Source organism: Oncorhynchus tshawytscha, linkage group LG06, assembly GCF_018296145.1.
Source record: "Oncorhynchus tshawytscha isolate Ot180627B linkage group LG06, Otsh_v2.0, whole genome shotgun sequence".
NCBI classification, from domain to species: domain Eukaryota; kingdom Metazoa; phylum Chordata; class Actinopteri; order Salmoniformes; family Salmonidae; genus Oncorhynchus; species Oncorhynchus tshawytscha.
Genome location: NC_056434.1, coordinates 20,096,064 through 20,111,149, shown reverse-complemented (window position 1 = coordinate 20,111,149; position 15,086 = coordinate 20,096,064). Strand labels below are relative to the sequence as shown.

At 44.7% G+C, this 15,086-nt stretch overlaps 1 protein-coding gene across 1 annotated transcript in view; it reads right to left on the bottom strand.

Annotated features, from left to right (window-relative positions):
* Window positions 1-1,514: 1,514 nt before the first annotated feature.
* The window catches only part of LOC112252229 (hyaluronan and proteoglycan link protein 4-like), a 32,341-nt gene continuing 18,769 nt past the window's right edge, over window positions 1,515-15,086 (bottom strand). Inside the window, exons 3-5 of the mRNA XM_024423287.1 lie at window positions 12,887-13,249; window positions 4,507-4,809; window positions 1,515-2,994 (exon numbers count right to left, since the gene is read on the bottom strand). Of these exons, the coding sequence (XP_024279055.1) occupies window positions 2,612-2,994; window positions 4,507-4,809; window positions 12,887-13,249 (1,049 nt within the window). The 3' untranslated portion in view covers window positions 1,515-2,611. The remainder of the gene's footprint in view (window positions 2,995-4,506; window positions 4,810-12,886; window positions 13,250-15,086) is intronic.

The window sequence follows — 15,086 nt, the reverse complement described above, 5'->3', positions numbered from 1 at the left end:
GAAACATAAAAGGACATGCCATACGTCTCCCTCGTTATAATGCACAGGGTGCACACCATTATAGAAAACAGTTCTTTGATAACTACTGAAAGCTGGGATTTTATACAAGTGTGCCGATGGGTGAAGTCTGTGTATTACAGTGAAATAGCCCCACAACAAGGAAGTGCTTCATGATCACTTCTCACTGAAAGCCATGATGTTTCAGTGAATGCACTAGGTGATGCCCTTCAGTCTACATACCCTAACCCTGGGAGAGCTGATCTGATGGTATCTACCTCTCTCCTCTCCCCGTGGCTCGCTCTATACTGTCTGAGTGGAGTGGGGTACCCAGGTCTTCCTCTGTCCTTCACCACGGCTCCTCTCTCAGCTCAGTCTAGTGTTGTGAAGGCCTGACCCTTGTCACAGGCTGATGAATGGAAGCCTGTGCTGTCTGATTCTCCTCTGGGGGGCAGTTCCATTGTTACAGGGTCACCTCATTTCATTTTAAGCCAGCAAAAAAAGGAGGTTGATGAAATGAAGATTGCGCTTTTCATCCGTTCGATGCCATAAGTGTCAAAGTTCGCTCTCTCGCTCCCTCTCTCCACAGTTCCCATTCGGAGAGTAAATGGGAGCAGAGACTAACCCAGTCCACCCCACAGTGTTCCTGTTTACATTTGGTAGAGGCTGGAATCTCCCTGGTTTAGACTGTATTCTCACTATGGGAGATTTTATAGAGGTTTCGAGAAAATACCCTAGGCTAGACCTTTTACTGTAATGTAAACATGTGAACTGGTCACGTCTCCCACGACACCTCCTTGAAGATATCATCTTCAAACAAGTATTCCTTCCTATTGAGCTCTCATTCCAAACCTACCATCTTGATTCCCCACACAATTGTGTTACCATTTAATTTAGGTAGATACTGAAGTCTTTCTGGTTAATCTCTGCATAATGTTCGCTCCAAACCCCTGAATTATAAATGTCAAGATGACTCTGGGTTTAGCCTCTGTTATAATTCATGGCAGAGATTGATATGACAGTGAAACCCTGCTCTAACAATGTTGTATTAAAATAGTCACAATATGTCTTCATGGCATTTGAATGTGTCTTTAACAAATGTCTCAACATACTTTAAGTTTGTGCTTCTGAGGACGTAGCTACAGGTCACTCATAATCATTCCAATTTGCTTTGCTCAAATTCATCACTGAACAGAATGATTGTTTTATGTTGTTAGTTTGCCTCAAACTTGATATGGGCTTGTTAAGACTGTTGCTATGGAAATGACATGTTCACTTCTGTTGTGTTGGCAGTGCACGAAGTGTTTTCCCACTAAAGCCTGCACTCACAGTGCTACTCAGAAACACACAGACCAGATATCTTGGCCAGGTCGCAGTTGCAAATGAGAACTTGTTCTCAACTAGCCTATCTGGTTAAATAAAGGTGAAATAAATCAAAATAAAAAGATACAGTAGAGATGGTGAAAATGCGAAAACATCATCTCACAGAATCAGTTTTAATGAACAACATTGTCAAGATCTAATTTATTACTTTTGAATCACAGCTTCAGCATATAGCCCTCGCTATAGATACAATTCATACATCAAGATAATGACTGATAGAGTTCAATTGTGGTTTTCACAATTGAACAAATAGTGCAATCAATGGCCATGGCTGCATAGAAACATGGTGTAATCAAGCAGCTATTAAAGCAGCTATAACAAAGTTCAGTTAAATCAGCATCATTTACTCAAATTAGCTCCAGGTAAAACATGCTTGCTATAGACTAACCATTTCCTCATAAAATATATCTAATTAAAAGTGCAACATTCACTATGTTTATTGAGCTCTGGTACGGTTGCCAGTACTTAGTTAGTTACTGAGGAGAAACGTTTCAGATGGCTCTACCCAAACATGGCAACCGGATAGAGGCGGACGACTGGGGGCGCAGTAGAACTCAAAGGGCACCTCTAAGCAGTGCTCTGCCATGCCAGGCAAAGCTTGGGCATCATGCTGGCACCTGGCAACATTTGGAGATAGATTAGGCATGATAGTAGTCTGCTTTAAAGCTTATCATCAGTATCTGCTAATCAGGGGCTCGCTTAATGCGCTGCATTCATTACAGTCAGACAGACATAGTAAATGATCTGTCTCTGTCTCCACAGCCCGCTAATTAATGTGACTCTCTCCGGCTGGCACTGCTTAAAGTCGAGTGCTTTTCGCAAAGGACCTTTTCCTTCAGAAATTAAGCCACATGGAGAACAGAACACACTGTGAAGTCTGAGCCCCCATCATGCCTGTGGTCTCTCTCCATGTCTCTAATAGACGCATAGTAAACAATGGCATACATTTTTGTGCCTGGGAAATAATGATCTGATGCATTTACTAGCTAAGCCTCTTTGAGACAATGGTGGGCGCACAAACCAACCTCAACGTGACTGCCACCTCATTTAAGACAAGAGAAATCACGGAGATAAAGATTCCGCCCCTAACTGAACCACGCTCTTTCTGGTGAATCCTGCTGCAAATTAGCATGTCTTGTCAGTAATGTTCAGCAACATTGTTTATTTTAAAGCAATGGATGGAGCTATGTTGTAGCAGCAGTGATCCTAATAAACCCTCGTCTCAGTCTCTCTAGATGTTTCTGGTGGTAGTGGTGTTTATGGGGATGTCCTTGCTGCTCTTCCCTGGGCGCTGTGTCATCTTAACTTCATCAACATTAACATTCTCTTGGTTCTTGCGGAAGCAGTAAACCCCGTAGAGGCGGAACTTCAAGTCGGGGAAGCCCAGGTGGCGGACCCCCGGTTGGGGCCCTCCGCAGCGGGTGCGTGGGTTGACGATGGGGTAGCGGATACTTGCGTCCTCCAGCCAGCCGGCCTCACAGCGATCCAGTAGCTGGATCTTCCAGGCAGCATAGAGCTGACCCACCTTGGCCACCACCGAGCTGTCACGCAGGCATGCCTTCACTGCCTCAGCATAGTTAACCTTCTTAAAACGCTTCAGGAAATACACCTCACCTGGAGGAGAGAGGAGGCGAGGAGAGAGAGAGAGAGAGAGAGAGAGAGAGAGAGAGAGACAAAGACAAAGACAAAGACAAAGACAAAGACAAAGACAAGGAGAGAAATTGCCAGGTGAGACAAAGAAATAAAGACAGAGAACCACATGAGACAGCAACAGATTCCCTGAGGGGAGAGATCCTGAGTTGTTATGGCCTAGACCAGTCTGATACCTCACCTGTAGAATGTGTTCCCAATCTCTAATCAACCAAACATCCGCCTGGGCAGCTGCTCAAAATCGAAAAGCAATACAGCATCGGTGGACAGTAAAATACTTCAATTTCTACTTTCATCTTGCACTGGGAAGACTTCTCGCCTACCAGAATTTACAGAATTGGAATCATGATTGCAGAAAGTATTTGAGCTAAAATGAAGCTGAGTTAAGTTTTTACAGAGAGAAATAAAAAAGCAACCCTAGAAAACACAGGGTAGTTTTCTACCACAGAACGGCTGCCAACAGCCTTACACTTGGCTATTGATTTTGCGTTTGTTTATGTGGCTGATGCCTGTTAGGGAGGAATATTGTCTCATATTTCCCCAAAGGCTACTGTGTTAATATCTTCCAGCTGGTCAGTGCAACAGTATCCCCTACCATTACTCCTGAAGTTAGCCCACATCTCAGGCCAGTCTGTCTGTTGACTGTAATTAACTCACTGCAATGAAGAGACTGCTAGGTCTCCACTATGAAGTACCAGGTTAATGTTCGACTATGGCTACTGTGTACTTTATCTTCTCCAGTTCAGATTTGTTTTAATTTGATTTATTTAACCTTTATTTAACTAGGCAGATGCTCAGATATTGTTGACAAAATGACTTTTACTTTAATGTTCACAGGAAGAAAATCATTACTTTTATTCAGTCTCAGGAGAAGAAAAAAAATTGAAAATCTATTTTGTTTCGGAATGCATCCAATGTTGTTATTTCTTTGCCGACTGAGTCACAATCTTACCGTAGCACTCAACGGCTGTACCCATAAATCAAGATTCTCCAAATTGAATGTTTCAATTCCCTGGTAGCAGATGGATAATTCTGTCATGATGAGTTCTTGTACAGTAGAGCAGCAGTGTAGCAGCAGTGCTCCTAAATTTGTTTTGAGCCATAGAACCAGGCTAGGCTTCTTCCCCTGCCACGACTGTGTGGAAGTGTTGATGGAAATCAAAGGAGAGGATAAAAGCACAGCTAGAAGACCCTGTGGCCCTTTTAAGAGGGCGGAATCAACACAAGGTTAGGGGATCACAGGCAGGGATCAGAGACAGGCTCCTATCGCTGCTGTGGACTCTGGCTGCATCTCAATACATCTTGCCTCATCTCCCTCCCTTCGTCTGCACAGATCTGAAAACACTGTATAGTCAGAGCAGAGGCAATACAGTGGAAAGATATCTGGGGAATCTACCCGTCACCAATCAATGTTCATATATCTCATCTGCTCAAGAAAAGTAAAAAGTAAGCATGGAAAGGACCCCACACACTCACCATTGAGGTTGGAGGTGAAACAGAAGGCATCGTAGCGCTCATCCTCTTTGTGTCTGTAGCCGTAGTTGCGTACCCCTGCAGGGGTGTCCTTGCGGCCACACTGGTCCCGGGGGTGGGAGATGGGGTACTGGACGGAGCCGTCCTCCAGCCAGCCTGCGTTGCACCAGTCCAGGCCCTCTAGCCAGGCCTTGTGGAGCTGGGCATGGGAGGCCAGGATTGCATCCTGCTCCTTACACACGTCCTCAGCCTGGTGGTAATTGAGCTTGTAGCGCCCCACCCGTGGGTAGTATGGGAACACCACGCCTGGAGGAGAGAGAGAGATACTTAACTATGAGGACAAGTTACTCATTTTGTGAAATCTGAAAAACACTAACTCCATTCTGCCTGTTACATTTTCAAAAACTTAATTTTTCATTTTGACTGAGGTCTTACACCACACATAACCCATCTAACCGCTACAGAGGGCAGTGAGTAAAGCCCAATACATCACTGGGGCACAGCTCCCTGCCATCCAGGACATCTATACCAGGCGGTGTCAGAGGAAGGCCCTACAAAATTGTGAAAGACTCCAGTCACCCAAGGCATAGACTGTTCTCTCTGCTACCGCATGGCAAGCGATAGCGATGCACCAAGTCTGGAACCAACAGACTTGGTGCAACAGAACCAACCAATAAAATAAAATACATTTTTATTTGTCACATGCACTGAATACAACAGTTACAACCTTACAGGGAAATGCTTACATACAAGCCCTTAACCAACAATGCTTTAAGAAGTTATGAAGAAAAAAAAGTTAAGTAAAAAATTGAAAATAAATTGAAAATAATTAAGCAGAAGCAGTAAAATAACAAGAGAGGCTATATACAGGGGGTAACGGTACTGAGTCAATGTGTGGGGGCACCAGTTAGTTGAGGTAATTGAGGTAATATGTACATGTAGGTAGAGTTAAAGTGACTATGCATAGATTATAAACAGAGAGTAGAAGCAGCGTAAAATGGGGGGTCTGGGTAGCCCTTTGATTAGCTGTTCAGGAGTCTTATGGCTTGGGGGTAGAAGCTGTTTAGAAGCCTCTTGCACCTAGACTTGGCGCTCCGGTACCGCTTACCCATGCCAAATCTTTTCAGTCTCCTGAGGGGGAATAGGCTTTGTCGTGCCCTCTTCACGACTATATTGGTTTGTTTGGACCATGATCATTTGTTGGTGATATGGACACCAAGGAACTTGAAGCTCTCAACCTGTTCCACTACAGCCCTGTTGATGAGAATGGGGGCGTGCTCGGTCCTCCTTCTCCTGAAGTCCACAATCATCTCCTTTGTCTTGATCACGGGGAGGGAGAGGTTGGTGGCACCACCCGGCAAGGTCTCTGACCTCCTCCCTATATGCTGACTCATCATTTTGGGTGATCAGCTCTACCACTGTTGTGTCATCGGCAAACTTGATGATGGTGTTGGAGTCATGCCTGGCCGTGCAGTCATGAGTGAACAGGGAGAATAGGAGGGGGCTGAGTACGCACCCCTGAGGGGCCCCCATGTTGAGGATCAGTGTGGCGGCTGTGTTGTTCCCTACCCTTACCACCTGGGGGCGGCCCGTCAGGAAGTCCAGGATCCAGTTGCATAGGGAGGTGTTTAGTCCCAGGATCCTTAGCTTAGTGATGAGCTTTGAGGGCACTATGGTGTTGAACGCTAGGCTGAAGTCAATTAATGGCATTCTCACATAGGTGTTCCTTTTGTCCAGGTGGGAAAGGGCAGTGTTGAGTGCAATAGAGATTGCGTCATCTGTGGATCTGTTTGGGCATTATTCAAATTGGAGTGGGTCTAGGGTTTCCGGGATAATGGTGATGATGTGAGCCATGACCAGCCTTTCAAAGCATTTCATGGCTACAGATGTGAGTGCTACGGGTCGGTAGTAATTTAGGCAGGTAACCCACTGTTCCTAGGCCGTCATTGAAAATAAGAATTTGTTCTTAACTGACTTGCCTAGTTAAAAAAAGGTGAAGAAAAATAAACTCAGTCAGTGAAGAGACTTGCCAGTTGGTTAGCACCTGCTCGCAATACACGTCCTGGTTATGTGTCTGTTGTGTGTCTGGCCCTGTGGCCTTGTGAATGTTGACCTGTTTAAAGGTCTTATTCACATCGGCTATGGAGAGCGTGATCACACAGTCGTCCGGAGCGGCTGGTGCTCTCATGCATGTTTCAGTGTTACTTGCCTTGAAGTGAGGCAAGTAACACTAGCTCATCTGGTAGGTTCGTGTCACTGGCCACTTTCTTATTGTGCTTCCCTTTGTAGTCTGTAATAGTTTCAAGCCCTGCCACATCCGATGAGCGTCACAGCCGGTGTAGTACGATTCAATGTTAGTCTTGTATTGACGCTTTGCCTGTTTGACAGTTCGTCGAGGCCATAGCGGGATTTCCTATAGGCTTCTGGTTTAGAGTCCCGCTCCTTGAAAGCGGCAGTGCGGATATTGCCTTGTTTGGTTATGTACGTACGGTCACTGTGGGGACGGCGTCATCATTGCACTTATTGATGAAGTCAGTGACTGATGTGGTGTACTCCTTAATGTCATCAGAAGAATCCTGGAACATATTCCAGTCTGTGCTAGCAAAACAGTCCTGTAGCTTAGCATCTGCTTCATCTGACCACTTTCTTATTGACCGAGTCACTGGTGCTTCCTACTTTAGTTTTTGCTTGTAATCAGGAATTATGGTCAGATTTGCCATAGAGGGCGAGGGAGAGCTTTGTATGCATCTCTATGTGTGGAGTAAAGGTGGTCTAGAGTTTTTTCCCTCTGATTGCATATTTAACATGCTGATAGAAATTAGGTAAAACTGATTTGAGTATACAGCTCATTGAGTGCGGTCTTAGTGCCAGCATCGGTCTGCAGGGGTAAACAGACAGCTATGAAAAATATAGATGTAAACTCTCTTGGTTAATTGTGTGGTCTACAGCTTATCATGAGATTCTCTACCTCAGGCGAGCAAAACCTTGAGACTTCCTTAGATTTCGTGCACCAGCTGTTGTTTACAAATCTGCATAGGCTGCCTCCCATTGTCTTACCAGAGGCCGCTATACTATCCTGCCGGAAAAGCTTAAAACCCGCCAGCTCTATGTTAATCATGTTTTCGTTCAGCCACGACTCGGTGAAACATAATACATTACAGTTTTAATGTCCTGTTGGTAGGATATATACATGCTTGTAGTTTGTCTATTTTATTATCGATTATGAAGGTAGATTACCCTCTCTGCGACGGATCCTTACAAGGCACCCGGACCGTCGTCCATGATATACCTTCGTCTTTTCCTTCTACGAATGACGGGGATGAGGGCCTTGTTGGGTGTCTGGAGTAAATCCTTCCCATCCGACTTGTTGAAGAAGGAGATTTCCTCAAGAACGGGGTGAGTAATCGCTGCCCTGATATCAAGAAGCTCTTTTCGGTCATAAGACACGGTGGCAGAAACATTATGTACAAAATAACACAATTGGTTACGGGATCGTAAAATGGCAGCCATCTCCTTCGGCACCATTGTAGGTAACAGCTTCTACCCCCAGGACCCTGAACAGCTTCTACCCCCAAGCCATAAGACTGCTAGATAAATAGTTAACCAACATCTATCCGGACTATCTGCATTGACCCCTTTTGCACTAACTCTTTCGACTCATAACATACGCTGCTGCTACCGTTTATTATTTATCCTGTTGCCTAGTCTCTTTATCCCTACAAATATGTACATGTCGACCTCAATTACCTCGTACCCCTGCACATCAACTCGGTACTGGTACCCTGTGTATATAGCCAAGTTATCATTACTTGTTGTGTAATGAAACAGTCAGAGGTCACCAAGTCCAACATAGCTTCAGCGTGTAAATCAGCTAGAAAGATGTGTCGGCATCGAGTAATTGTCTCTGGCCCCCACCCTGTTAGGGGGAGTGATGAGCTCTACAGCAGTCTCACAACTCAATCGCTGGTTGAAAACTGTTTTCTGCCCCTCCCAAAAGATAGAATTTGTAGATAATTGGCCCTCTTTCTGGGACTCACCCACAAACAGGACAAAGCCTGGCCTGTTGAGGAGTGACGGACTCCATCCTAGCAGGAGGGGTGCTCTCATCTTATCTACGAACATAGACAGGGCTCTAACTCCCCTAGCTCCACAATGAAATAGGGTGCAGGCCAGGCAGCAGGCTGTTAGCCAGCCTGCCAGCATAGTAGAGTCTGCCACTAGCACAGTCACTGTAGTCAGCTCAGCTATCCCCATTGAGACGGTATCTGTGCCTCGACCATGGTTGGGCAAAACTAAACATGGCGGTGTTCGCCTTAGCAATCTCACTAGAATAAAGACCTCCTCCATTCCTGCCATTATTGAAAGAGATCGTGATACCTCACATCTCAAAATAGGGCTACTTAATGTTAAATCCCTCACTTCCAAGGCAGTTATAGTCAATGAACTAATCACTGATCATAATCTTGATGTGATTGGCCTGACTGAAACATGGTTTAAGCCTGATGAATTTACTGTGTTAAATGAGGCCTCACCTCCTGGTTACACTAGTGACCATATACCCCGCGCATCCCGCAAAGGCGGAGGTGTTGCTAACATTTACTATGGCAAATATCAATTTACAAAAACAAAAAAAAGAACTTTTCGTCTTTTGAGCTTCTAGTCATGAAATCTATGCAGCCTACTCAATCACTTTTTAAGGCTACTGTTTACAGGCCTCCTAGGCCATATACAGTGTTCCTCACTGAGATCCCTGAATTCCTTGTAGTCATACCAGATAATATTCAAATTTTTGATGACTTTAATATTCACATGGAGAAGTCCACAGACCCACTCCAAAAGGCTTTCGGAGCCATCATCGACTCAGTGGGTTTTGTCCAACATGTCTCCGGACCTACTCACTGCCACAGTCATACTCTGGACCTAGTTTTGTCCCATGAAATAGATGTTGTGGATCTTAATGTTTTTCCTCATAATCCTGGACTATCGGACCACCATTTTATTACGTTTGCAATCGCAACAAATAATCTGCTCAGACCCCAACCAAGGAGCATCAAAAGTCGTGCTATAAATTCTCAGACAACCCAAAGATTCCTTGATGCCCTTCCATACTCCCTCTGCCTACCCAAGGACGTCAGAGGACAAAAATCAGTTAACCACCTTGCTGAGGAACTCAATTTAACCTTGCGCAATACCCTAGATGCAGTTGCACCCATAAAAACGAAAAACATTTGTCATAAGAAACTAGCTCTCTGGTATACAGAAAATACCCGAGCCCTGAAGCAAGCTTCCAGAAAATTGGAACGGAAATGGTGCCAAACCAAACTGGAAGTCTTCCGACTAGCTTGGAAAGACAGTACCGTGCAGTATTGAAGAGCCCTCACTGCTGCTCGATCTTCCTATTTCTCCAACTTAATTGAGGAAAATAAGAACAATACAATACAATACATTAATTTTTGATACTGTTGCAAAGCTAACTAAAAAGCAGCATTCCCCAAGAGAGGATGGCTTTCACTTCAGCAGTAAGAAATTCATGAACTTCTTTGAGGAAAAGGTCATGATCATTAGAAAGCAAATTAAGAACTCTTAAATCTGCGTATTCCTCCAAAGCTCAGTTGTCCTGAGTCTGCACAACTCTGCCAGGACCTAGGATCAAGGGAGACACTCAAGTGATTTAGTACTATATCTCTTGACACAATGATGAAAAGAATCATGGCCTCTAAACCTTCAAGCTGCATACTGGACCCTATAACTAAACTACTGAAAGAGCTGCTTTCTGTGCTTGGCCCTCCTATGTTGAACATAATAAACGGCTCTCTATCCACCGGATGTGTACCAAACTCACTAAAAGTGGCAGTAATAAAGCCTCTCTTGAAAAAGCCAAACCTTGACCCAGAAAATATTTTTAAAACTATGGAATCTCCCATTCCTCTCAAAAGACATTGAAAAAGCTGTTGGCAGCAACTCACTGCCTTCCTGAAGACAAACAATGTAAACAAAATGCTTCAGTCTGGTTTTAGACCCCATCATAGCACTGAGACTGCACTTGTGAAGGTGGTAAATTACCTTTTAATGGCGTCAGACCGAGGCTCTGCATCTGTCCTCTTGCTCCTAGACTTTAGTGCTGTTTGAGATACCATCGATCACCACATTCTTTTGGAGAGATTGGAAACCCAAATTGGTCTAAACAGACAAGTTCTGGCCTGATCTTATCTGTCGGAAAGATATCAGTTTGACTCTGTGAATGGTTTGTCCTCTGACAAATCAACTGTAAATTTCGGTGTTTCTCAAGGTTCCGTTTTAGGACCACTATTGTTTTCACTGTATATTTTACCTCTTGGGGATGTCATTCGAAAACATCATGTTAACTTTCACTGCTATGCGGATGACACACAGCTGTACATTTCAATGAAACATGGTGAAGCCCCAAAATTGCCCTCGCTAGAAGCATGTGTTTCAGACATAAGGAAGTGGATGGCTGCAAACTTTCTACTTTGAAACTCGAACAAAACAGAGATGCTTGTTCAAGGTCCCAAGAAACAAAGAGATCTCCTGTTGAATCTGACATGGTTGTACAGTGGTCTCAAATAAAACTGTAAAGGACCTTGGCGTTACTCTGGACCCTGATCTCTCTTTTGATGAACATATCAAGACTGTTTCAAGGACAGCTTTTTTCCATTTACGTAACATTGCAAAAATCTGAAATGTTCTGTCCAAAAATGATGCAGAAAAATGAATCCATGCTTTTGTTACTTCTAGGTTAGACTGCTGCAATGCTCTACTTTCCGGCTACCCGGATAAAGCACGAAATAAACTTCCGTTAGTGCTAAATACGGCTGATAGAATCCTGACTAGAACAAAAAAAAATGATCATATTACTCCAGTGCTAGCCTCCCTCCACTATCTTCCTATTATGGCCAGGACTGATTTCAAGGTTTTACTGCTAACCTACAAAGCATTACATGGACTTGCTCCTACCTATCTTTCTGATTTGGTCCTGCCGTACATACCTACACGTACACTATGGTCACAAGACGCAGGCCTCCTAATTATCCCTAGAATTTCTAAGCAAACAGCTGGAGGCAGGGCTTTCTCCTATAGAGCTCCATTTTTATGGAATGGTCTGCCTACCCATGTGAGAGACGCAGACACTGTCTCAACCTTTAAGTCTTCATTGAAGACTCATCTCTTCAGTAGGTCCTATTATTGAGTGTAGTCTGGCCCAGGAGTGGGAAGGTGAACGGAAAGGCACTGGAGAAACGAACCGCCCTTGCTGCCTCTGCCTGGCCGGTTCCCCTCTCTCCACTGGGATTCTCTTCCTCTAACCCTATTACAGGGGCTCAGTCACTGGTTTACTGGTACTCATCCATTCCGTCCCTAGGAGGGGTGCATCACTTGAGTGGGTTGAGTCACTGACGTGATCTTCCTGTCTGGGTTGGCACCCCCCCTTGGGTTGTGCCGTGGCAGAGATTTTTGTGTGCTATACTCGGCCTTGTCTCAGGGTGGTAAGTTGGTGGTTGAAGATATCCCTCTAGTGGTGTGGGGGCTGTGCTTTGGCAAAGTGGGTGGGATTATATCCTTCCTGTTTGGCCCTGTCTGGGAGTATCATCGGATGGGGCCACAGTGTCTCCTGACCCCTCCTGTCTCAGCCTCCAGTATTTATGCTGCAGTAGTTTATGTGTCGGGAGGCTAGGGTCAGTCTGTTATATCTGGAGTATTTCTCTTGTCTTATCCGGTGTCCTGTGTGAATTTAAGTATGTTCTCTCTAATTCTCTCTTTCTCCCTTTCTCTCTCTCAGAGGACCTGATCCCTAGGACCATGCCTCAGGACTACCTGGCATAATGACTCCTCGTTGTCCCCAGTCCACCTGGCAGTGCTGCTGTTCCAGTTTCAACTGTTCTGCCTGCGGCTATGGAACACTTACCTGTTCACTGTGATTACTATTATTTGACCATGATCCATGTTTGATCATTTATGAACATTTGAACATATTGGCCATGTTCTGTTATAATCTCCACCCGGCACAGCCAGAAGAGGACTAGCCACCCCTCATAGTCTGGTTCCGCTCTAGGTTTCTTCCTATGTTTTGGCCTTTCTAGGGAATTTTTCCGAGCCACCGTGCTTTTACACCTGCATTGCTTGCTGTTTGGGGTTTTAGGCTGGGTTTCTGTACAGCACTTTGATATATCAGCTGATGTAAGAAGGGCTATATAAATAAATTTGATTTGATTTGTGTATGCATTCCTTATGTTATAATTGTTTTTCTCTGCATTGTTGGGAAGGGCCCATATGTAAGCATTTCACTGTTAGTCTACACCTGTTGTTTACGAAGCATATGACAAATAAAATGTGATTTGATTTGAACCCTTCAACCTTAACCCCTGACCTTCAAGATCCAGGTTGACAAATCCCGTGTCGTCCTCCATGTCGTTGGTGACCTCGCACTCGTAGCGTCCGTAGTCCTCCAAAGTGACGTTGTGGATGATGACAGATGCGTCTCCCGGTCCATTCTGTTCTAGGGACACACGACCCCGGTACGATCTGAACACCCTCTGCTGAAGGCCCAACGCCACAAACACGTCCTCAAACACCATTGCATCCGTCACCTTGGTCCACTTGATGCGGATGCGGTTGGGGTCGGAGCTCTCGGGTTCGTGGTGGTAGCGGCAGGGCAGAGTGATGGAGCCTCCCCGGTGGGTGATCACTTTACCAGGGGCGGTCTGAACGATCACTGCTCCAGTGTCATCCTCTGGACACAAAGAGGGAGAATAAAGGAAGAAGAATGGTCAGGAGAGGTAAGGTTGGGAGGAATTATGCTTTTCAATGATCTGGTCCTGCAAGGGGGTCCACTCTGGCCTGCAGGTGGTTTGATTAAAACATGATCATAATAATATTGACATTTTTTTTATTTTTTGGCAGGGAAAAAAACTCAATATACTTTCAAATGACTAAAACCAAATTGAAACTCTGTAGAAATTATATTGTACCTACATTCACACAGTTTTTTGACTGTGTCCAGCTCGCTAATAATCACATAAATGAAAGCTAGGCAGGGAGCATTGACAATTCCCTAAAAGATGGATAGAGCACAATTTTTGGTGCATTTTAACGGTGAGGGGAAAAGAATTCAGTGCGCCCGTCCAGACATTGTTGAAGAGCGAATATGACACCCTTGAGCTGACCTGTACCTGTACTTTACCTACAGTGCATTAGAAAGTATTCAGAACCCTTGACTTTTTCCACATTTTGTTATGTTACAGCCTTATTCTAAAATGGATTAAATACCTTTTCCCCCTCATCAATCTAAACACAATACTCCATAACGACAAAACCAAAACAGATGTTTTCAAAATTTTGCAAATTTATAAAAATGAAAGAATGAAATACCTTATTTACAAAAGTATTCCGACCCTTTGCAATGTTACTCGAAATTGAGCTCAGCTGCATCCTGTTTCCATTGATCATCCTTGAGATGTTCCTACAACTTGATTGGAGTCAACCTGTGAAAAATTCAATTGATTGGAGATGATTTAGAAAGGCACACATCTGTCTATATAAGTGCATGTCAGAGCAAAGACCAAGCCATGAGGTCGAAGAAATTGTCTGCTGTGCTCCGCAACAGGATTGTGTTGAGGCACAGATCTGGGGTAGGGAACCAAAAAATGTCTGCAGGATTGAAGGTCCCCAAGAACAAAGTGGCCTCCATCATTCTTAAATGGAAGAAGTTTGGAACCACCAAGACTCTTCCTAGAGCTGGCCGCCCGGCCAAAATTAGCAATCGGGGAAGAAGGGCCTTGGTCAGCGAGGTGACCAAGAATCCAATGGTCACTCTGTCAGAGCTCCAGAGTTCCTCTGCAGCACTCCACCAATCAGGCCTATATGGTAGAGTGGCCAGACGGAAGCTACTCCTCAGTACAAGACATATGACAGCCCGTTTGGAGTTTGCCATAAGGCACCTAAAGAACTCTCAGACCATGAGAAACAAGATTCTCTATGATGAAACCAAAATTGAACTCTTTGGCCTGAATGCCAAGCGTCACGTCTGGAGTAAACCTGGCACCATCCCTACGGTGAATGATGTTGTGGGGATGTTATTCAGTGGCAGGGACTGGGAGACTAGTCAGGATCGAGGGAAAGATGAACGGAGCAAAGTACAGAGAGATCCTTGATGAAGACCTGCTCCAGAGCGCTCAGGACTTCAGACTGGGGCGAAGGTTCACCTTCCAACAAGACAAAGACCCTAAGCATACAGCCAAGACAACACAGGAGTGGCTTCGGGACAAGTCTCTGAATGTCCTTGAGTGTCCCAGCCAGAGCCCGGACTTGACTCCAATCAAACATCTCTGGAGAGACCTGAAAATAGCTGTGCAGCGACACTCCCCATCCAACCTGACAGAGCTTGAGAGGATCTGCAGAGAAGAATGGGAGAAGCTCCCCAAATACACGTGTTCCAAGCTTGTAGCGTCATACCCAAGAAGACTTGAGGCTGTAATCGCTGCCGAAGGTACTTCAACTGAGTAAAGGGTCTGTACACTTCCATTTTTTTTATTTGTAATACATTTTCAAACATTTCTAAAAACTTGTTT